Source organism: Caretta caretta, chromosome 1 (assembly GCF_965140235.1).
Source record: "Caretta caretta isolate rCarCar2 chromosome 1, rCarCar1.hap1, whole genome shotgun sequence".
Taxonomy (NCBI): domain Eukaryota; kingdom Metazoa; phylum Chordata; order Testudines; family Cheloniidae; genus Caretta; species Caretta caretta.
In genome coordinates this window covers 205821208-205846203 of record NC_134206.1, presented here as the reverse complement: position 1 = coordinate 205846203, position 24996 = coordinate 205821208, and the positions used below count along the sequence as shown (strand labels likewise).

At 46.8% G+C, this 24996-nt stretch overlaps 1 protein-coding gene across 1 annotated transcript in view; it reads left to right on the top strand.

The window, feature by feature from the left end:
* The window catches only part of CASQ2 (calsequestrin 2), a 48720-nt gene extending 32274 nt beyond the window's left edge, over window positions 1-16446 (top strand). Inside the window, exons 7-11 of the mRNA XM_048818443.2 lie at window positions 3640-3685; window positions 6791-6845; window positions 8133-8233; window positions 8644-8718; window positions 12912-16446. Coding sequence (XP_048674400.1) covers window positions 3640-3685; window positions 6791-6845; window positions 8133-8233; window positions 8644-8718; window positions 12912-13091 — 457 coding nt within the window. The 3' untranslated portion in view covers window positions 13092-16446. The remainder of the gene's footprint in view (window positions 1-3639; window positions 3686-6790; window positions 6846-8132; window positions 8234-8643; window positions 8719-12911) is intronic.
* The last annotated feature ends 8550 nt before the right edge of the window (window positions 16447-24996 follow it).

The window sequence follows — 24996 nt, the reverse complement described above, 5'->3', positions numbered from 1 at the left end:
ACCAGGCATTCTGAGCTAAGGATTGAATGGAGACTGAACTCCCCTCTTCTTCCCAGAGGTGGTCCCTCTAGGTCAATGGTTCTCAACCCGCAACCCATGGGCCACTTGCAGCCCAATCAGCACACAGCTGTGGCCCATGTAGATGTATAGGTAGTATATATATTGTGTGGATGCGGCCCACATAACACATAGAGAGCTGCCTATGCAGCCCACAATGGTAAATAGGTGGAGAACCACTGATCTAGGTCCAGATTGAGACATACTGATAGCAGAGTGTGGAAAGCATGCACTGCTCATGCAGTTCCTTCCTTTGTGGAGAAATAGAAGGCCTCATTCTCCAGGGCTGTCAAGGCAGCACTAAATGCAGTCCAACCCCACCCCACCCCCGACTATCTTCTGCTCCTGATGTTAGAAGTGACCCATCAGCACGTGTACTGCGCTAAGACCACAGTGCACTCTTTGAGGTGGGATAAGAGGAACAATACTGTACGGTGTGCTTGTTCTGAGTTGGCTGATGAAGGAAGCTACTTCATATGTGGTTATATTGGGCCTGGTCTGGAAAAGTTTCCACTCAAGTCAATGCAAATTGTGGGTGCTCCATACTTTTTGGGATCAGACCAGCTTTATATTTGACTAGGGATGGGGCAGGAAGAAAAAAAAAACCTGGTAGCCCAAGATTCTGTATATGACTAATGAGGTTATTCCCATCTCAGGGGTTAAATCTATGTATGCACCTGCCTGTGGGACAAGGTGAATATGCACCTTTAAACATAAAGTGCAATGGAGTTCAGAAAGGGCATTGCCCCACACATATAAATTGCTTTTCCCAGCAGTTATACGTATCCAAATTAATCTAATAGGCTATCAAGGATCAAGAAAGGATTCAAGGAAAACATGGTCACCAAAGGTCTCATGGGTCGTAAATGGGATTAGATTGATGATTTTTGCTCACGCACATGTGGTTAAACTCATTGTGAAGTTTAGAGTCAGGAGGGAATTGCCCCTGGATGTGTGGGCAAAGAACTCAGAGATGGTTTCACTTTCCTCGGGAATGTTGAGGGGAGCTTCAGTACATCAGGTAGGCTCATCCCCGTCATCAGTGTCCTGCTGTTCTTGGACTGATGTGGGAGACTTTGACCTCAGCTCTTTCTGTCTTTTTCAACACGTTCTTTCCATCAAACAGCAGGAACAGGAGGCTGATTAAACACTCAGACAAATGCCAGGCCCTGAGGTTCTCCATCTGCTGCTAACCATCAGCAATGAAAAGGAAAAGGAAAATCTCTGAGCCTCACAGATTGCAAGATGATACGGCAGGTTTGGCAGGAGGTGGGGGATGACTGATGCCATCTGTACCCAGGATAAGAAGGGCGGGGGGGGGGGGAAGAGGTTTAATGAAATCATATATCTGTGAAAATCCAGCCCATCAAGATCCTGTTGTGTCATGTAGAAAATCTTCAGTTCCTAATGACGTGTTCCTAGCAGCTCATTTTGAGCCCCTCACAACAGACAAGCTCTTCCTATCCTGCTTCAGGACCTGGGCCATACAGCTACGTAAGACAAAACTGGGAGGTGCATTTAGCTGGAAATGGAAATGACCAGGCCGGTATGGAACGTGAGGTTAAGTCAGCAGTTGACTCTGATGAGGAGTATATCACTTCCTCGCCAACAGATGAGGTACAACCCCCTCCCAGCTGAAGATGCATTTCTCACTCCTCCCAGTTTGCCATCTCTCAACCCTTCAGAAGTACCCTAATCTGGCCTCTTCTCCTTTTTGCTGGTTCCCTACATCTCCCAGCTACTGCCTTCTGTAGGTTCCTGCCATTTCTCTGCTCGACTCCTATGCACCTCTCCTTCTATCCAATCCACCTGCCATTTGATCGTTTCTCGGTGGTCAAGTCAGCAACTGGTAACAGAGAGGCAGGTTGCACAGAGTTCAGAAAGGGAGTGTGGCAATGGATAGAGGGGTCATGTGGGAGGACAACATGTTTATGCAGAAAGAGTGTGTTACACTAGTGCCTGCTACCTAGCATCTACAAGTCCCTCAGACATTTTGTTGTTGGGAGTTCTCCACTCGGGAACTAGCCAGGTCCTGGAATCACTGTTTTGTATTGGTGCCATGGCATTGTAGAAAGTTGTCAAATGTATAGAAACAACCACTCCCTCTCATGTGCTATGATGACTCTTCAAGGGCTTTCCTCCATCTCACAGCACATCTTCACTAGGTACACACTCCACCCTGTGGTGAGGAGTTGGTGAATCACAACTTTGCCACCACCCCAGAGCATGCTGCTGTGATTTCACCCCAGCAGTGAGAGAAAGGAGAAAGTGGGCTAGGAAACAGGGATGTGGAGATTCAAACCCCAAAAGAAGAGTAGAAAAGGAATAGCAGAGAGAGTCTGTAGTGAATCCATGTGCTGCAGGCAACAGGCATAGTTAGATGTCTTCAGGTCAGCAGGACCTGGTGAACTGCATCCTAGAATACTCAAGGAGTTGACTGAGGAGATATCTGAGCCATTAGCAATTATCTTTGATAAGTCATGGAAGACAGGAGAGATTCCAGAGAATTGGAAAAGGTCAAATATAGTGCCCATCTATAAAAAGAGAAATAAGGACGACCTGGGGAATTACAGACCAGTTAGTACCTGGAAAGATAATGGAGCAAATAATTAAGCAATCAATTTGCAAACACCTAGAAGATAATAAGGTGATAAGTAACAGTCAGCATGGATTTGTCAAGAACAAATTGTTTCAAACCAACCTAACAGCTTTCTTCGAAAGGGTAACAAGCCTTGTGGATGGGGGGGGGGGGGAAGCAGTAGATGTTATATAGCTTGATTTTAGTGAGGCTTTTGATACTGTCTCACATGTCCTTCTCATAAACAAACTAGGGAAATACAACCTGGATGGAGCTACTATAAGGTGGGTGCATAACTGTTTGGAAAACCATTCCGAGAGAGTAGTTATCAGCTGTTCACAGTCATGATGGAAGGGCATAATGAGTGGGGTCCTGCAGGGATCAGTTCTGGTTCCAGTTCTGTTCAATGTCTTCGTCAATGATTTAGACAATGGCATAAAGAGTATACTTATCAAGTTTGCAGATGATACCAAAGAGAAGGTTAAGGGGTGATTTGATCATAGACTTTAAGTATCTACATGGGGAACAAATATTTAATAATGGGCCCGTCAATCTGGCAGAGAAGGGAATAGCATGATCCAATGGAGGGAAAATGAAGCTAGACAAATTCAGACTGGTAATAGGGCGTAATTTTTTAACAGTGAGGGTAATTAACCATTGGAACAATTCACCAAGGGTCATGGTGGAATCTCCATCACTGACAATTTTTAAATCAAGATTGGTGTTTTTCTAAAAGATCTGCTCCGGGAATCATTTTGGGGCAGTTCTATGGCCTGTGTTATACAGGAGGTCAGACTAGATGGTCACAACAGTCCCTTCTGGCCTTGGTATCTATGAATCTATGAAATGAGAGCAGAATTTGACCCTTCTGTCCACACCCAGAAGGGGCCTAGAGAGGTGAATCCCACTGGTAGGTACCTGCTTCATGATTGCTTTTTCCATTCACACCAGCAATATGAATAACATGCCCGCATCCTAAGAGAAGGTGCTTTTGTTCTTTTCAGAGCCACCCTGAGGAAGCTGCGTCCAGAAGACATGTTTGAGACCTGGGTAAGCACACAAGGGAGGGAAGTCTTTAGTCCCTTGAAATCTTTGAATGAGAAACAAATCTGCTCTGGCTCATGAATTGCTACAGAAAAGCTCCAAGCTGTGATGATTAGACAGCAGCATTATCCCCCAAAGCCTCTGCAGCTTTACAAGCACATTGAGTGATTATGCAGCAGGGAAAGCTTCATCCATAGCTTCCAGTGTGTAAAGTTAAATCACATGCTTAAGTGCTTTGCTGTTTGGAGCTAGACTGCTGAACCAGGGCCAGAATCGGGGATAATGGTGTTGAATGCACAGTGCTGAGGAAAATCAAAACATAATAACTATAACAATCCATCTGCTTGCATAAACTGGTCAAATGGCACTCTGGGTCAAGGTTTAAAGAAGCAATTTCCCAGCACCTTAAATAATTGCATCTTGGAACAGCTGGTTCTAGAGTACAGAAGAGGAGAAGATATTCTCAGTTCAGTGTTAAGTAATCACTCTGGCTGGTTCAAGAGGTAACAATATTGAGTCTATAATGGTGACTACAATATACTCATATTCAACGTCGTTGGGTAAGGAATCATCTATTCACCTGTAGTGTTCACAGGGTTAATTAGATAGCTCAGCCACGTAGTGTTGTTTCTGGATGGCTTATGGAACTTACACAGCATGAATTGTGAATGTTACAACAGAATATCCCATTTGAAATTCAGGTTGGAATAGTTAGATTAGTCACATGAGTTACAGAAGAAATTGTACATTGATTGTAATAGGTACAGTTTGAATGAACTGCAGGTAAAAGATTCTGAAGAAATTCACCAGAAATTTGAAATGTAAGAACATAGGTAAGAATTCCGTGTTCTGTGAACTGGGGGAAAGTGACAGGTTTCAGAGTAGCAGCCGTGTTAGTCTGTATCCGCAAAAAGAACAGGAGGACTTGTGGCACCTTAGAGACTAACAAATTTATTTGAGCATAAGCTTTCATGAGCTACAGCTCACTTCATCGGACATTCATAGAACGAATTATTTGCTGCAAATGACTCAGCTCTAATAAACATGAGTGTGACACTGAAAGCCAGTCAGGAGCTCCAATTGTGTCCTGCATTCCGACAAATTCACTTTAATATTATTCATTCATCGTGTTTCCACTCATGGTGCTTTGCAGACATTGAAGAAGATACAATTATTTCTCCAAAGAGCTCAGGACCAACATTTACAACAGTGTCTGCTTGGCTGCCCAACTTGAGACACCTCGGGCCTCTGATTGCAGGATTAGTCCTTGAGACAATAAGGAAAGAAATGATGCAACAAAACCTTGAAGATTGAGTCGTTTAGGCTTTATGTCTTGTTGGACCCAGGGTTTTCATTTATTTTTTAAATATGGTTTTGATATACTGGGTTAAATCCTGGCTCCAGTGTTGTTAATGGTCATTTTGTTTTATCATTGACTTCAATGGAACCAGGATTTCACCCATAGTGATTTTGATTTAATATTAAATATGTCATAATATAGTCTTGAAAAAAGCATGGATTGTCAGTGGTGGAAAGTTTGCTTAATAAACACAGTGTTAAAATACAGGGTTTACATCCATTAAGGTAAGGAGATTTTTATGCACAAGAGATGAGGAGCTCGATTCTGATCTGAGTTACCCAGGTGTAAATTCAGAATAGTCACAGTGACATCACTGGAATTACTCCAGGTTTACACGAGTGCAGCTGAGATCAGAATCTGGCTCCATTTGTCTAAGGAGATGTAGATTTTTTTTTTAGTCTGTTGTGCAATGATCTTGCTGGCAAATGTAAAGGAAAAACAAAACTGGAGGCTACTCAATCTGTTTGTGGTCTGATTTCTGTAGCAAATCTGTCCTAAGTGTCCCTGTGAAAATGGGAGTCCCCAAAGAAGCTAGGACAGGCCTGACACCCGCTTTTGTTTTTAAAGATAATGTTTTCCACTTAATCTTTTAGCTTGTTTTATTTTGTTGTTGTTTTTAGTTTTTGATAGTGGTTTTGTCACCTCTGGGCTCAAAGGGGAAAAGAAATTAGCATTTAGATGGGAATTTTTTCTTGCATTAAAATCAATTGAAATGGAAACTGGCATCGGCAGAGGATGAAGAAACCGAGGCTTTACCGTGGGATAATTCTGAGACAACTTTCATAGCAGGTGCACAATAAACAGCCTGGCTAATACATTGGCTTTTGCCAATGTCATTAGCCAAGCCCTACTCACACCCCCACAGCTTTCATGGAACAAATAACCCAAGCCCCTCACATCAGCCTCATCTAAGTCTGTCAGATCTCACAAAGTCACCCATCTGAACCCCTTACCTCTCACCCACCCCATCTGAGCTCCTTCACCTCTCACCTGCCCCGTCTGAGCCCCCTCACCTCTCACCCACCCCGTCTGAGCCCCCTCACTACTCACAGTGACCCCCCTCCAAAACCTTGGGCTCTTCACCCCTTACAGAGACTCATTTGAGCCACTTCATTTCTTCCATTATTGGGAGAGGAGGAACACCAGCTGATGCTATTGGCATCACGCACCAGCCCAGAAGGGGCATGTCTGTGTGGGGGTGGGGCATGGCCATCACCCTGCACACTGACAGCAGGGCACACTGACACTGCACACTGACACTGGCAGCAGGGAAGCATTTTGGAGAGTTCAGGTTCCAGCTAGTGTAGAAAGACCCTGTACTCACCTGGCTCTCCACAGCAAGCCATGGGGCACTAGGCCTTCTACAGGAACAATGCCTCTCCACCACTGCCAGGCCCGCAGGCCCATCCTTATCGCTCTTAGCAACTGCGTCCAAGCCTTGCAAAGTGCTCTCTTCCTCCTCCTTCTCTTCCCCCCTTCCAGCCCTAACCCTTGACGTGGTGGCCTCCTCCTCCTCTTTCACAGCAGATCCCATCCAATGCTGTGCATTACTCCACAGCAACTGCAGCCAAACTCTTCCTTGTGGTACCTATCACCTCCACATCTCCACCCACCTAAGCCCCACCCTCTAATGTCACATCATAATTCAGACCTCATCTCCAACAGCAACCCGCACTCAAGCTGCCCCATCACCTCTCAATGCCCTCTCCTCCTCTCTCCTGACCAGCCAGTAACAGTTTTCTTGTCCACAGGAGGATGACCTGGATGGAATCCACATTGTGGCCTTCGCCGAAGAAGACGACCCGGGTAGGAGGCCCTTCCTTACCCCCACATAACTCCTGTCTCTCCCCACACCTAGCTGGAAATCTATCAGATCAGCTAGGATCATCTTTGACTTGCATTATGGTTACCTGGTATGAGCCTCACACATAGGCCCTCTTCTCAGCCCCAAGGACTTACACCTTGTCATCCCTTCTTGCAAGTTGCTTTTCCTGCAAGAATCCTCCCTCCGAGCCTCGGAGTGTGTTAGTTACACCATCTTACACTCTGTTAAACTGACTCCACATCTTGGAGACACCTTCTCCCCCTCCCAATCCCTTACCAATCCCAATCCCTGCATGGAGCACCTCAGGATCTGTGCTGATTCTAAAGGGAAGTCTGTCTCCCCTTCACTAGTGCAGCCACGAGGAAGCGTCGCCCAGAAGGTGTGTCTGTTGCTTTGCAGTTCAGTTACCATACCTTACCTGGCATGAGAAAGTTTCCAAAGCAAATGCAGTCTGGCAGTTGGCAAGCCTGTCAGACCAGTTCAGCAGGGCCTGCCTCCATCAAGCAGCGAGAACCCCACACGCAAACTGGGAAAAGGGAGACAGGTCCTGCAGGGATCTGGAGTCAGGATGCTTGTGTGAACTTTTAGCCAGAGAATAAGAATAGCCTCAGCAATTATATCAGTTAGGATTAAATTGCAAAGAATATCAATCCTCATGCTCCAGAGCTTAAACTGTGACCAGCTGGGGTTAGGAAGAAATGTACCCCTCTGTGTGGTCAGCATGGCACAGACAGGAGATTCGTGAGGGGCTTACATCTTCCTCAGAAGCTTTTGACTCTGGCAGCTGTTGGAGATAAAATAATATTCTGCATGAACTATTAATTAGTTTGGGATGGTAGTTCCTAGAGTCCTACTGCACAGGCTGAGTGAGCAGAGGACGGGATTCAGGACCGTTAGGTTTTTGTCCCAATTCTGCCACTGACTTGTTGTGTGATCTTGGGTGAAGCACTTAGGATGAGATCTTCAAAAGTGCCTTAGTGATTTAAGAGCACAAGTCAGTGGCATTTGTGGTCCTAAATCACTCGGGCATTAGTGAAAACCCCACCCTTCACTCGCTTCATTTTGATATCCTTGGAGGAAAGCTGCTAGAGAAGTGCAAAGCATTGTCATGTAGCAGCCATCATCATAAGGAATGGAGGTTAGCTAGAAATTTTTTAAATAAAAAGGAGCCTTGTACGCCATCTTTAGCCTGGACATTGCAACAAAACAAGGAGCGTGTGTCGGGGTGCTTGTTTGCGAGACTGGGAGGTTCACATATATCATTTCAGATGGCTTTGAGTTCCTGGAGATTCTGAAACAAGTCGCCAAGGAGAACACCGACAATCCTGACCTTAGCATTGTGTGGATCGACCCTGATGACTTTCCTTTGGTGAGTGGCGGAGGATCATTTCCCTCCTTGGCTGGTGTGTGTGTGTGTGTGTGTGTGCACTCATCCTACCAGAGAACACACAGAATGTAGAGGAAGAGAAGAGAAGATATGGGAGAAGTTGAGACATAGCATGGCAAATTGGGAACTAACCAGCAAGGAACCACCTCAAAGTCAAATCTGCATGACAGTGCTGGAGAAGAAACTGATCTGGTGTTTCCACCATTAAATGGATGCTGTTGGGACAGCCCACTGGTTAGCATTTTACACAGCCACACAAGAGAACCCATCTCTGATTTCCAGGATTAGACTGATTGCTGGATAGCTTGTTCTTCAATAGCCAGCTGGCTGTGTTAATATGAAGTGGTTGTTTAAACACATTTGTCTTAGCTTTTTTTCCCCCCCTGCTGCAGCTCATCACCTATTGGGAGAAGATCTTCAAGATCGACCTATTCAAGCCACAGATCGGGGTGGTAAATGTCACAGATGTGAGTATGACAAACACAGCAAATCCAGTAAGAATTTGAGATGCTAAGAAGGACAAGTCCTAAGGCAAAATCCTGGCCCTGGTGAAGTCAATGGAAGTTTTGCCATTGACGTCAGTGGAACCAGAATTTCACCCCGGTGAGCAGAGCAAATGTTAAGCCACAAAATTTACATTTAGATCTGGATTTTCAACACTGCAAAGCGCAGGAAAGTTCAGATCCAGTTTCGGTTTGGGCTCAGTTCTACTACTGAGTCACTTGTGGGCTACCTCTGGCCAATGCACAATTGTTCCCTTCAGACTGTTCCCCAGTGCTTTATCCAGTTTAATTTTAAATGACTCATACAATGAGGTTTTCATCACTTCCCCTAAGGTCTTCCCTAGTCAGTCATTCACAGTAGGGTCTTATTTGCATGGAATTCTATAGGTCTCAGCAGAGAAACAGAGCAGCAAAAGATAGCTTAGGGACTGAAAGAAGGAAGAGGCTAGTTGCATGGCAAAACAAGAAAGGCACAGTTTGACTGTGCGAGGAAAGACGGTCACTAACAAACAGTGAGCAGCTGCACAGATTAAAAATACAGTAAGAAACCAGAAGGATGCAGTATAAATTGACAATGGTGACATCTTCATGGAAAGAATATTGAATATCAGGGCTTGCTCTACGTTTCCAGCCCACTGTGAGACCATTGTGTTCAGTGGCACTATGGAGAATTTGATCACAGGAGTAGCATGGTGTCAGTGGATGTATCAGTCTTCGCAACCATGAAACAGATGAGGGTGAACTCATGTACTTAGACCACAGCACTGGGTTTAATGCACAGGGAGCAGAACGTCTCCATAAGCAGGTGCCGTTCTTACATAGGCACCTGTCTGACGATAACCACACTATCATATTCTCTCTGAGTTCTTTTAATGGAATTTAATTAAGCCTCACTATCCCCCAGGCCTTATGCAAACTCTGAGTGTAAGACACTCCTCCCCAACTGCACGCCCCCTGGAGTCTAAAACCAAAGGCCCTTTTCTAGCCGCTACACCGCTCGATCACAAAACCACTGAGGGCTCCTGTACGGCTCGAGCTGCAATGGGGCAGAGGAGGAAGAAAGGCATAATTCTTCTCGGTGCCTAGGCTAGGGAAGCCCTTGTCATACCTGTTCAACAGGTATATCCAATACATTCCACCATGCAGCCATCCCAGCGCAGAAGGGACACAGCTCTGGCTTCACCCAGCCCAGAAACACAGCCTGGGCTTCTAGTACTGCCGTCAGCACTAACCAGCCCTCCCCGCTTCATGTTCCCTAGTGACGAGAGCCACGGTGAGCCTAGCCCTGGGGAGGGTGCACTAGACCAGAGGAGGGAGGGAGGTTCCCTGAGTCCCTCCCCATCCATGCACATGATCTTACATTGTTTCACGTGCATGCACAATATAACAAAAGCTAAGCAGCCCCTATTGCACTTCACAAATACATGGAATTTTCCTACCAGGTTGGCAATTGTTTCTAAGTCATGCCATTGTGTTACCATGGAGAGTGCAAATCAACTCAAAACATACCCATGTAACCAATGCAGTTGCTGAGAGGTGCTGAGTCCTAACTCACAGTGGAGTCCAGGGTGCTCAGCACATCCCAGGATCAGGCCCTGGGTGACTCAGACTTTGCCATTGTGCTACCTGCCTAGGTTTTATGAGCAGTAAATCTTGCCATTAAAATGCTATTGTTTCCATTGTGTTGTACCAGGCTTGTGAGGGACTAATGTCAGGTTGCAAATTCCCTATATATGTATTGGTCGTCAGGCTAGGGACGCAGTCCTGCTTCCAAGCAACAACCAACCAGAAGGAACAGTCAGGAAAATAAACATGCACGTAACATGCCAAATGGCAAGACAATGGAGAAAAAAAAACATTTTTCCTCATTCTGACGGCAACGTCGAGATTATCTGAGAACATCTAACACATACTCCAGATTTACAGGCTTCTTTCCATGGCTGGATTCTGTGAAATGTAACCTTTCATAACCTTAAAAAGGAGCTGTCTAGAAACACAGCAGCTTGGGAATCAGAATTCCCTCAACTATGTAAATACCATAACATGGAGTCTGGATTTAACAACCCTTTTTGTGTTTGAAATTTTGTTAATAAAAAATCTGAATGTTTAATTTGACCTCAGAGGAGAGGAGGGAGAGACTTCAATGGGCTATGTCAATTTCCACCAGCTAACGATCCAACCCTTGGGGGGTCTATTCCTGGCTCTGCCGCCTACTTCCTCTGTGACCTTGAGCAAATCCAGAGGTTATCTCGAGATCTTTCAGAAGAGGTGGATCCCATCATTTGACCATGGCTTTGCTACTGTTTTCTTTGTAAACGGGGCTAGATTGTTGATCGTAGGGTTTATGAGAGTTTTAGTTCATTCTCCTAAGTGTGGTTTCCATTTATCTAGAAGGGTGTTCTGAGGAAGGTGCATGTTGGTGCAGTATAAGAAAAGAAAAATGGTGGGCCTGATTCCGCACTGCAATGCTCCAGTGTGACAGTGATGTAAATCCACTGAGATGGAGTGATACAAAATGGAGTAACACAGTGATGAATCAGGCCCAGTGAATACACAGACACATTTTCCTTAACTTCAGAGGGAGTAGCCTCTCTGTTCCCCTCATGTCTCTAGAAATCCGCCAATAAAAGTACCATTGGGTTCCAGGTCCCCACTGCCTATTCTCACTGTGGCGGTGTAGAAGCCTTGCCACTGTGGATTGCAATATACTGCGGCTATATTTTCCACACAAGCAATGAGTCTGATTCAGCTGTCTTTACTCACAAGAGTAGCCCTCATTCACCCAAACAGTGCCATTTCATTCAATGGGACTACTCGCAGGGCATCAGGATCAAGCTCTGTATCTCTTTTGATAGCTTCCTGTTTGATAAAGGAGATACTTGGGGATCTAAGCCCTCCCTGGAGGCAGAAATGTGGCCAGACATTTTATCAAAGCTTACATCAGGACCCCAAGCAAATTAGGTCCCTCAGGCAAGGAAAGACTTTGCTTTGGAGATTTCACTGCTCCAGTGCCTTTCAAAGCATGAATGAACAGTGTCATTATCCCTGCTTTACAGCTAGGGAAACTCCATGGTCATGCAAGGAATCTATGGCTAAACAGGGAACAGAGCCCAGGTCACCTGAGTCCCCTCCCACTAGACCATGCCTCCTCTCACTACTCCATAACTTTAGTTTGTACAGTGTCTTTCATATCGACAGAAAGCCACAGTGGTTTGCAGCTTTAAATGGTGTGAGCAGAGAGAGAGAGAAGAGTTTAAGACATACAGCCAAGGGGGATGGGCAGTGTTTTCTGCAGATTTGGAATGAACTGTGGAGTCAGTGAGGCAAAGAGGTGTTATGGGAAAAGGCTCTTCCAGATGGCAAGAGCTGCTGTCACCCCCAAGAGTGTCCCTCCAGACTGTGTGATAGGCCAGAGAGGGTGCCGGCAGGAGAAGAGTGGAAGGATCAGGGAGATGAGTAGAGATGACAAGGTCTGGAAAGTCCAGCGGAATAAATCCACAGAGAGAGTTGGAGACAAGGAGGGGAATATGAAACTGCATTGTGAAATGGGCTAAAACCAGTGGAGCTACGTCCCTATGGACTATTGGCTAATATAATTAGCTAGCTGGTCCAATAATGAGAAAAATGTGATCAAAATACATGCTATTACCTGCCCAGTTCCTAACAGTCAGTTTAAGAACATGATCAGTTCCATGCAGTACATCTGTTACAATCTTTGGCCATGTCTCCACTACCGGGACTATCCCGGCATAACCCAGCCTACAGCGATACAAGGGGTCTTTCTGTTAGTGTAGGATCACCACCACCCCAAGTGACGGTAGCTAGGTCTTCTGTCACCCTCGCTGGATCTACACCAGGGGCCAGATTGGTATAGCTACGGTGGGTGGATTTGTCACAACCTTGAGTGACGTAGCTATGCTGACCTAAATTTTAAGTGTAGCCTAGGCCTTAATAAAGCAGCACGGAGTCCCCCCTGTTAGAAAGCAGGGGGGCTAATCCTGCCAGCTCCTACCTGACACATGAGCTAATCCCACCACACCCAGTTAGAGAAACGAGCTAATCCTACCCCCTCCATGAAGAGGTGAAGTAATCCTACCACCAGCCAGTCCCCAGCAGGGAGGTGCTCTGATTTCTTGCTGTGTTATCTGTTCCTTCAGGCAGACAGTGTTTGGATGGAAATCAAGGATGATGATGACCTGCCCACAGCGGAGGAGCTGGAAGACTGGATAGAGGATGTGCTCTCTGGGAAGATAAACACGGAAGATGACGACGATGACGACGACGACGACGACAATGATGATGATGACGACGACGACGACGACGATGATGATGATTAGATTTGATTCTGTACAGTTTGTCTTCCGGACAGTGAGCCATTTTCACTTGCGGCAGGTTGCTGTGCCTCCTAAACGGCTGTCCCTCCTCCTCGGCCTTATGAAGACTGTTTCCAGCGGTCACAGAACACCCATCTCCTCCTCCTTTCCCATCCCTCCTGCTCCCCACGCCAAAAAAACACCTTGGCCTGGTTTCCAGAGGTTCTGCACACCCCCAGCTCTCAGTGAAATCAGCGACAGCTGCAGATGCTCAGTACTGCTGAAAATCAGGCCTCATCGGTATGGACAACAGAAATCTGCAGGGAATTTCCCCTGACGTTTTTGTGAGTTACTGCTGGGTAGTGGGTAAATGGTAGAGGGCCTTTCTTCATGCCACCAAAGGGCATGGGGAACTAATTTCTATTGCCATGATAATCGGCCTCTTACATTTTAAGACCTAATCTCATTGTAAGACATCAGGAAGGTCACTGAAAAATATTGCCAATCTCATTAAACAAAACATCCTTCACATCTGCTCAGCTAAACAGCACAGCAGAGACCACAGTATCCCACAAACTCTGCTCTGGGTGTCTGGTACTTCTTCACTGATGACATCATAAACACCGTGGGGTGTTTTGTTTTGTTTTTTAAGGATGGTAGTTAAGATCTCAATTATCTGTATAATGAAAGAATATTCCCTTTGTGCAGAGCTGTGCAAAAAAATTGCACCCAAACTCATGAAACCTGCCTGGATTGGTGTGTCACTGCAGGCTCCAAACTCAGGCAAGGTTGGTAAAAGCGTAGAAATCCGGATGGGTCAGAACATCAGGTCTGAAAGCTCCTGAGGAGTTCAGATCAAGGTCTGAATCCAAACTCTGAGGTTCAGACCCAAAGGACTGAAATGAAACACTGATTCCTGACTCCAGAGCTTTGAGATAATTCAGATCTGAACTCTACCACTCTGATACATCTGTATGATGGGTGGAACCAGAGCACTATATACGACCTACCTGAATTTTGGGGAAGTTTGCATCCACATCTGAATCTGGATCTGAACTTTCTGGCTTAGGCCCATCTCTTCTTTTAAGGGATCCTTAGCTGATTTATTGTTGGGCATTGAGATCACATGAAATACACAACTGGAAATTACATACAGAGGCTCACCCTGCCACACGTGGAGATCAAAAGAAACATTCATAGTACTCCACCCTAAAGCCCTCCCATTCCATATGACTGTACAACCCTAGAGTCCTCTGAACTTTATTCCTGCATGGCATCTTTTCCAGTGAACAAATTGTCAGCCGGGGACAGGTCTGTTCAGCTTCATTAGACAAACTCATTGGATGAATAATTTTGGTGTGGTAACCATCAGTGAAAGGATCAAATTGTCTGGCTTTTAAGTAGTCGTGGGACTGGGTTTGAAAGTTCTATTCCACATAAATGTTCACACATCCCTTAGTACTAAGGGTGCAGCCTCTTTTGGCTGCAGACTCTAGTCTAAAGTACATCACAGCATTCATTTGCAGTCAAAGGGTCACTCACAATAGGGGTCAGAAACTTGATCTAGCAGAATGCAGGGCCATCCATGAGAAATCCACACATAAACCAATGTGACATCTTTAGGGCTCATGGATTTCCCTCACCTGTAGATTTCAATTGTCCTGCTTTATTAGGTTTTAGTGCAAGAGAAGGACAATCTGAGGACATTCTTACCCTTAGGAAGTAATCCTCAAATTGTCTTGCCTTTTTAGCTTAGTTAGGGTCTGTTTCTTCTCTCTTACTAGAGATACAGAGCCTTATGATCTTGTTTACACTGGGGCAAGTCAGAAGTAACTATTGAAGTCAATGAAATTAACACCGATGTAAAACTGGTGGAGGTGAGATGAGAATTAGGACTCATTGGGTCACTGTATTAATGTGAATTAGCCCAACAAGAGCTAAGATTTACACTCCAGAAACTGCCTCTGTCTAAGTGAACTGCAAAGCAAAATTTTATAGCGCTATCTATATCTACATATATCTATATACCTGCCCTTTCTTGCTTCTGTCCCAAAGGTTTAAAATACGTGTGTGGGAGGGGGGCCTGGGGGGGGATTTTCTATGTACAGTATTAACATTTGGAACATCAAGCGCTCACTTCCCTTTCCGTTCTAGAAGACTTGGTGAGATCTTTGGAGGACTTGAAGGATGATGTCACTCTAGGCTGTGCTGCGAGCTGTCTCCTGCTTTCTTACTGCTTCCTGGAAAGGGGGTGCTAAGTCTTAACCCTTCTCCCATTGGTTGAGGTGAAGGGGAGTCACAGCTCTGTCTACAGCCACCAGAGATGATCTTATGGTTCAGGCTCTCCAGAGTTCTGCCCAAGATCCTCCAGCACAGAGAGGGATGTGAGGATCTGGGATGCCTCGTGTAAATAGCAAGCAGGATTTTTCTTGTAAATTTGAGGTCATCTTTATGCATTGTAAAGTGCAGGAAAGGGTAAAGCCAACATTTTTCAGTCTCTCTTCTCAGTTCACCACTAAGGGACAGATCCTGCTTGCATCCTCATGTGGGAAGACTACCAGCTTTGCCTTCACCTTGGGGCTACACACATGAGTAAGACAAGCAGGGTTTCACCCTTCCTGGCTAATCAGAAGGGTTTGCAGTTTACAAGGGAATAAAGATCCCATGCCTTTTTGTCCTCACCATTCACAACACTACTGCAACCCCTGTTATAATCCCTGTTACAAAACACATTTTAGTTATTTATACTATTTCCTGATGGGCTTCTCTCTCTCTGAAATTATGACCCGTTCTCAGGAGCCGTTTGAGTGACGCAGTTGAGCAGTTCTTTGATTGGCCTGAACTGGCTCATGGAAGGATAATTCCAACATGAATAGACACTGAAACACTGATTTGTAATCTGAAAGTATAATTAATTTATGGGAACATGAAGAAAAACAAATCTGTTATTTTATCCCTTCCCGGCCATTATCACTAATGGGACATCCCAGATGCTCCCTAGCTTTCTGCATGCCTCTTTTCAGTGCCTTTTCTGCTCTAAGGACTTGGCTACATTAGGTATATTTGCATCATTAGCTACACGGGTGCAAACCTCTCCCGTAGATGCACTGTGCCAGTGTAAAACGGAGTGAGTTGCATTTGTGCAAGCCCCACCTACCATGTGTCTTGCTGTATGGGTAAAGCTACACTGATACAAAAAGGCATTTTAAAGCATCAGGCAATATTTATTTTGGGAAAAGGGGCCCTTAGAACATGGGTGCGTTCCATGCAGAAACTGATGGGTGATGTTGTATCCTGTGCTGCGGGGTTTCAGTGCTTCATAAATTGGACTAGAAAGCTTTTCTTTGTATTATAAAATAAAAGTTAAATATACACCTGTCGTCCCTGTGGCCTGTGAAGTTGCTTTTGATACTATCGTTTCTCCCGCCCCATTCTTCAAACAGGGCTTTCTCTGCTTCTCTTCACCCATATATCATCTGGGATCTTTTTAACTTTACCTTTTAATTAAAAAGCCACAGATGTTTAATTCTCTTCTGGTTTTTGCCATTTTAAAAAATAAGTAACATTTTAAGGGAGGGGAGAAGGAGGCAGTTCTGGCAATGAAGAAAGTAGGAGGGAAAGCTAATTCAAATGCATTTTTTTCATTCATCTGGAATGTCCCAAATGCTCAGTAGTTTTCTGTCTCTTTTCAGTACCTTGTCTGCTGTGATTTTACAGAATGGGGCAATATCTCTTTTGGAAAAAAAGGGGCGATTAGAATGTTAATATGTTCCCTTCTGTGACTGGTGGGATGTTGGTGTATTCCATGCTGTGATGGTAGGATGTTCTATTCTACAAGTGGTGGGATACTGAGGCATTCTGTGCTGCAATTGGTGGACCATAGTCTCTTGGGTCGAAAGACTACTACATCTTATAGCCACTTGTCAAGCATGAAACAGCTGCCACTCAACTTAGCTAATGAATAGCAATAACCATGGAAGAGTGCTCGCTCTCACCAGGGTAAGTGAGGAGGAAGTCAATGGACTTACACCAGGGGAAAACCAATGTGAGGGGGAAATCAAGCTATCCCTTGCCTCCGTCCTCCTCTTTTTCCTCTCTCTCTCTCTCTCTCTCCATCTATCCCCCTCTGTCCCTTGCTTTCTCTCCTGAGTTCTCCCTATGCCAATTTTCTCCTGTCCCTCCCTCTCCCTTCTCTCCTGCCCTCCAATATCTGCTGTCAACGGCCATTTAAGGACAGGGCTAGAAATTGTCCCCACTACCTCAGCTCATCTCCGTGCTCTGTCACGGCCAGGCGACCACACTGCTGCTCACAAACCCACCGGTCCGGGAAGCACCCACAGAGCTGCTATTGCCACCTCCCCATCCGCTCCAAGCCGGGGAACTGCCTCTAAATCAGAGGTCCCCAAACTGTGGGGTGTGCCCCCCCAAGAAGAATGTGAAGAAACATTCTGGGGGGTGCATCGGGCCCAGGTCAGCCCCCACGGGGAGGGGAGGGGTGGGGGAGGAGTGCTACCAGCTCCGGCCCCGCCCCCAGCCATGGCCCCAGGTCCCGACCTTGCACCTGGCCCCATCCCCAGCCTTGGCACAGCTCTGCACCTGGCCAGGGGCCCAGCTGTGGCTCCGCTCCTGCCCCCAACCTCGGCCCCTGACCGCAGCTTCATCCCTGCTCCTGACCCCAGACCTACCCCCAGTTGCAGTCCCAGCCTCGGCCCCCTTACCCCTATCTGAGTCCTCCCCTCCCCCCGGAGCTGCAGCCCTGCTCTCAGCCCCAGTCCCAGCCTGGGGGAATGGGGACAGAGATAAGGGGAGACATGACCCTCAAAAGTTTGGGGACCACTGCTCTAAGTGGGTCTGGGACTCATTACGCAGTCCCAGCTGAGAGCAGGGAGAGGAGATGGCTGCTCCCAAGGAGCCAACCTGCAGAGAATAAAGTTTCCCCCTCCTTAGGGGAGAGTCCAGGGCAAACAGGACCCAGAGCTCCTTTTGCTTTGGGGGAATAGGGTTGACACACGGTGCAGGGCAGTGTCCCAGCTCACTGCGGGCTCCCTAGAGCAAGACACTTAGTGGGCTTGGTTCACGCTGAGCTCCCCTTGCTGTGAAATTCCATTCAGGCCCTTGAATGCACAACCACTGTCAGGCCCCAACAGACTCCATCATGAGGGAGCTTTACTGTTCCTGTCTGCACTGCATGGACACCCACTGAACTCCCATAGACTAGTCCTGCCTCAGCGAGTAAAACCTGGGATGAATTCTATGGGGAAGGATCTTTTCCAGTTGTCGCAAAGCCCTGGTCAGTTGCAAAGCAGAGTTTCTTCCCAGATTGTGACCTGCAGTAACTAAAGATGCAACGTAGCTCCAGTTCGTACTCCAATAATGTCCTCGGTGGGTGGCTCAACATTGACCTGACAATGAATCCAAACACCAAATTGCCACCTGCTCCGAGGTTTTCTTTTAAGCTTTGAATCCAAAATGTCATAGGCCCCCCACCCAGTTATTTCCATAGAAACACACATAATTCGGCAGCCAGGTTACTGAGTTGCAACCACTAATCAGATTAGTCAGAATTTCTTTTTAAAAAAAATCCCATACAAAACCACAGTACTGACAGCACTCCAAAGCAACAGCAAACTAGTTATGGCCACCCCCTCAATAGTTACAGAACAACAAAGTTGGTATAAATATTGGGCTGAGTATTTTCGGTGCCCAGGAACTCAAGGTTGGCCTTTGCAAAAACCAAACCAAAAGATTTACTGCTTCCCCACCTTGTCTCTCCACCACACTACAGACAGATACACACACATACCCCCCAGAGCTTTTAAGGACTGCCCACAGCATATGTCTGTACTGCTCATGCTGTTCCAACATGTGAAGCAGTTCTGTGCTGGCCCTAAAACATTTTCTGAGAAATGTTGAGGTGATTAAAGACACTTTACCAGGAAGCCCCCTGCCCGCTCCCCACTGAGGTTACCTTTACTAGCAGTAAAAAACTAAAATGCGATCAGCACACAAGCATGTGTCCCCTTGGGAGTCAGATTATCGCCTTGTAAAAGGAGGAAGGAGGAAAAATATTAGGGCTTAAAGAGTAGCATTGTGCATGTGGCAATGTCTGTCATGTCTTTGTTTTAAGAGCTCTGCACTTTTATGTTTCTACCATGGGCAGAGGGTGAATGAGCCGTTGGGGGAGGCTAGTCCTCGGCCCCTCCCCCTCCCCGCCAGAGCCCAGAGCACAAGCACAAACCCCATGGGCACTGCCCCCCCCACATGACCCAACCCCAGGCCCAGGGCGCCCCCAGCCCCAGGGTGCCAGGCAGGCAGCGCGAACAGAGCGCCCCCAGCCCCAGCGTGCCAGGCAGGCAGTGTGGCTGGAGCACCCACCAACCCCAGTGCTGAGTGTGAGGCACAGTCCCAGCACCTTCAACCCCAGTGCCGGGCAGGCAGTGTGGCCCCAGTCCCAGCAGCCCCAGCCCCAGGCCTTGTGAGCACCAGTCTCAGCCTGCCCCAGGCTCTCTGCCATGGAAGAGCAGGAAGGGAACGGGAAGCAGGCAGGAGGGGGCCTGGGGGAGCAGAGTGTGGGCGGGGCCACTCCAGGCTGTTTGAGGAGGCACAGCCCTCCCCGGCCTATGCTACCCGCCACCCTTGGTTTCTACACTTAACTTGATAGAGTAGTCTACACTAGAAAGTTAAGTCAACATAAGCTACCTTGCACCAACTTACTTGTGCATGTGTCTACACTTACATGTGTCTCCCACCAATGTAAGCGCCCCGTTACGGTGACCCAATAACACCATCTCCCCGAGTGGGACTGAGCCATGGTCGATGTTCTGAGGTCGATGCAGTGCAAGAGCAGACATTGTGTTACTTCTGTTGACTCTCAGAGGCCTCCAGCAGCTCTCCCACAATGCCCGACACAGACCACTCTGGTCACAATTGTGAACTCCACTGCCCAGGGCTCATGGAGACTGGAAGCCCCCTCCCCCCTTACGCTTTAAAACCTCATGAATTTTTTAAATGCCTTTTCCTGATTGTCCAGCATGGCAAGCACGCCTAGCAGTGCTCCTTTGTTGTATGCAGTCATCCACCTTACCATGCCAGCTACACACTCCAGACATGCACTGGCCTGGAGTAGACAGTAGATGTTGGCTCTCCTGGGCCTGTGAGGAGAAGATGATGTGCTAGGGACCAGCCATAGAAACAGTAACAGCTACGAGCAGATTGCATGAGGGCTACAGGAGAAGGGCTCTGGCAGGGACCAGCAGCAGCAGCCCATGAAAGTGAAGGAACTGCAGTAGGCCTATCCAAAGGCCAGGGATGCAAACAGCCAATCAAGTGAGAGGCGCTGTGGGGAGGGGAGAGATTGGCTGCCAGTGGGTGCTAAGCACCAGCTAATTTTTTCCCTTGGTGCTCCAGCCCCGGAGCACCCACTGAGTCGCCACCAACGCGTGAATGTATTTCCCATTTCAAATGTACTGGAGGTGCCTCTCAATTTAACAGGACACAGCTATTGGCTTTTCATTGATTTACTGGTACTAGAAGAGGTAACTGCTGGTGCTGAGTGGTGCCAGGCACAAGCACTCCGAAGTAGACGTGACAATGGGCATGTCTTATTTAAAACTTCAGGGGAACAAGGGAAGGGAGTTCTGAACCTTAACGGTCACTCTCCATTGTGACTATACTGACAATGGTGCCTCTGCGTGTTTTATCTGCAGCTGCTAACATTGCAGCCTTGAAGGGTTCCCTATCCACACCTACAGAATGCCTCAGCCAGATACAGATGAGAGGAATCGGGATGACACGTTCTGCAAGAGCCCACAAGCCAGTGCGGCAGTGGACAGTGAGCAGAGGGCCTGGTGGGTGAATACTGCAGACCGTATGGAGAGGGACAGAGCGGACAGGAGAGCAGCCCACGGGTCCCAGCAGGAAAAGGAAAGGGAGATGCACCAGGACATAATGGGGCTTCTCTGGCAGCGAACACAGAGGCTGCAGACTCCCAAGGACCTAGAGGTCCAACAATCCCAGGCTTGCTTCCCTTTGCAGTCCATGGAGAACTCTAGTCTAGCCTCCCTACATCACTCCCTCAAATGTTCCACACGGCATCAGGGTCTGCAAGCCCTCTCCCCTCCCCCCCCACTCGAGGGGACAGTAAGGACAAGCACAGCTTCACATACACTGACCTGAGAGCGCCACAGTTGATGAATGAGTAGCTAAAATGAACAAGAATGTTCCTTCCTCTTCTTTAAGCTATTTTTCATACATTTATTAAGGTTTTAACGTATTTGCTTTTAACTTGCACAACATGGGGTTTTTTGTGGGTATTTTTTTTAAGTGTTTTCATCATTCAATAAAACTGTGTTGTTTGGGAAAGAATTCTTCTTTATTAGTTCCCAACATATGCTTCAGGATGCCTGCTGGTAATAAAAGTACCCAATTATTGGTACTGTACAATGTAATGCAACTCAGAGGATCAGTGACACAGTGTGATAATCACAGAACCATAGGACTGGAAGGGACGTTGCAAGGTCATCTAGTCCAGTCCCCGGCACTCATGGCCTAAGGACTATCTAGATCATCCCTGACAAGTGTTTGTCTAACCTGCTCTTAAAAATCCCCAATGATGGAGATTCCACAACCTCCCTAGGCAATTTATTCCAGTGCTTAACCACTCTGACAGTTAGGAAGTTTTTCCTAATGTCCAATCTAAACCTTCCTTGCTGCAATTTAAGTCCGTTGCTTCTTGTCCTATTTTCAGAGGTTAAAGAGAACAATTTTTCTCCCTCCTCCCTGTAACAACCTTTTATGTACTTGAAAACTGTTCTGTCCCCTCTCAGTCTTCTCTTCTCCAGATTAAACAAACCCAATTTTTTTCAATCTTCCCTCACAGGTCATGTTTTTTAGACCTTTAGTCATTTTTGTTGCTCTTCTGTGGACTTGCTCCAATTTGTCCACATCTTTCCTGAAATGTGGCATCCAGAACAGGACACAGTACTCCAGTTGAGGCCTAATCAGTGCAGAGTAGAGCGGAAGAATTATTTCTTGTGTCTTGCTAACAACACTCCTGCTAATACGTCCCAGAATGATGTTTGCTTTTTTTGCAACAGTCTTACACTATTGACGCGTATTTAGATTATGATCCACTTTGTCCCCCAGATCCCTTTCTGCAGTACTCCTTCCTAAGCAGTCATTTCCCATTTTGCATGTGTGCAACTGATTGTTCCTTCCTAAGGAGTATACTTTGCAATCTGTCCTTAATGAATTTCATCCTATTCAGACCACTTCTCCAGTTAGTCCAGATCATTTTGAATTTTAATCCTACCCTCCAAAGCACTTGCAACCCCTCCCAGCTTGGTATCATCTGCAAACTTTATAAGTGTACTCTCTATGCCATTGTCTAACTCATTGATGAAGACATAGAACAGAACCAGACCCAGAACTGATCCCTGAGGGACCCCACTCAACATGCCCTTCCAGTTTGACTGAACCACTGATAACTACTCTCTGGGAACAGCTTTCCATCCACTTATGCACACAAGTTATAGTAGCTCCATTTAGGCTGTATTTCCCTAGTTTTTTTATGAGAAGGGCATGCGAGACAGTATCAAAAGCCGTACTAAGCCACATCTACTGCTTCCCTCTATCCACAAGGCTTGTTACCCTGTCAAAGAAAGCTATTAGGTTGCTTTGACAATACTTGTTCTTGACAAATCCATGCTGACTATTATTTATCACTTTATTATCTTCTAGGTGTTTGCAAATTGCTTAATCGTTTGCTCCATTATCTTTCCGGGTACTGAAGTTCAGCTGACTGGTCTGTAATTCCCCAGGTTGTCCTTATTTCCCTTTTTGTAGATGGGCACTATATCTGACCTTTTCCAGTCTTCTGGAATCTCTCCCATCTTCCATGACTTTTCACAGATAATCACTAATGGCTCAGATATCTCCTCAGTCAGCTCCTTAAGTAATCTAGGATGTATTTCATCAGGCCCCGGTGACTTGAAGACATCTAATTTGTCTAAGTAATTTTTAACTTGTTCTTTCCCTATTTTACCCTCTGATCCTACCTCATTTTCACTGACATTCACTATGTTTGACGTCCAATTGCTACTAATCATTAATGTACAGCATGCACCACAAAACTAATAGGTGCATTGTCAGTACTACACTCATAAATGTGCACCAAACACTGCACAATTCCTAACAGAGCCCCAAAGTACAGGGCCAGTTAGAGCACAGCCCATCACAACATGTTACTGCAGCTTGCTGTTAAAGTGCTCTTTTAAAGCCTTCCTAAGCCGTACAACTCCACATTGAGCTCTTCTGATAGCCCTTGTGCCTAGCCGTTCAAACTCAGCAGACAGCCACTCCACTTCCACCACATCTGCAACTTTTCCCCCTTTGCCTCACAGATGTTATGCACAACACAGCAGGCAGCTACAGCCATTGGGATATTTTTCTCACTGAGACCCAATCTTGTGAGTAAACAACATCAGCATCCCTTCAATCTACCAAAAGCCCATTCAACTGTCATTCTGCATTTGCTGAGCCAATAGTTAAATCACTCCCTGGTGTCGTCTAGGTGATCAGTGTACAGCTTCATGAGCCAGGGGAGTAAGGAGTAGGCTGGGTCCTCCAGGATCACTATTAGCATTTCAACATTGCCCATGGTAATCCAGTGGTCAGGAAAGAAAGTGCCTACTCGTAGCTTTCTGAACAGTCCTGTGTTTTTAAAGATGCAAGCATTGTGCACCTTCTCTGACCAGCCAGTGCTGATGTCAGTGAAATGTCCCTGGTGATCCACCAACGCTTGCAAAACCATAGAAAAGTAGCCCTTTCTGTTGGTATATTCTTTGGCAAGGTGGGCTGGTGCCAAAATAGGGATATGTGTGCCATCTATCACCCCACCACAGTTTGGGAACGCCATTGCTGCAAATCCATTCGTTAGGTTTTGCATGTTGCCAAGAGTCACAGTTCTGCATAGCTGGAGATGATGAATGGCCCTGCATACTTGTATGACAACAGCCACCACAGTGGATTTTCCAACTCCAAGATGATTTCCCAATGTCTGGCAGAAATATGACATTGCAAGTTTACACATATGACTGCCACTTGCATCTCCACTGTCAGTGCAGAGCTCATTCTGGTGTCCCTGTGCAGGAGGGCTGGGGTGAGTTCTGCACACAGATCCGGGAATATGGCCTTGCATGGATGGTAGGTATCACAAGCCACAGGAGGCTGAGCCTCCCCAAACAGCTAGGCGTGGCCCCCACCCATGCTCTGCCCCCAGACCCCCTCCTGCTTCCTGCTCTTCCCCTGTGGCCCGAGCTGGGGCTGGGACTCAGGGGGGGTGGGGCCAGTGCTTGTGCGGCCCAGAATTCTGGGGCTGGGGGCACTGGGGCCATATCACCCGCCCAGTGCTCTGGGGGCGTTCCAGCAGCCTGGGGCTGAGGGACCAGCAGCTGCGGTTGTGGGCGGGATCTAGGCTCCAGCAGGGGAGGGAGGTAGAAGAGGCAGGGGAGGTGTGGGGCCTTGAGCAGAAGGGGCGGGGCCAGGGGCTAGCCTCCCTGAACAGGTGGCTCACATGGTGCTCACGTGGCTTTGCACATCCAAAAGTACTGCAGCCACTGCTCGTCATCCCAAGCCTGCGATACAATGTCAGTGCTCATTTCTCAGGTGCAGAAGTGGTGCTCCACCCTTTGCAGCTGCTTCATGAATACCACCAAAAATCTTGAACTGGTTCTTGCTATGTCCCACAGCAGTCTGCCCTCAAGGAAATCATCATGTTCCCCATGGCTCTTGTTGTGATGCTGCAAATACCAGTGGACCATGCATTCTGTGTTTGCAACACTCATGATAATAGTGCAGAGCTGTGCAGGTTCCATGCTGCTGTCAAAGATGATGGCCCGTAACTAGTCCTGCCTGGATCCATGGGATATTC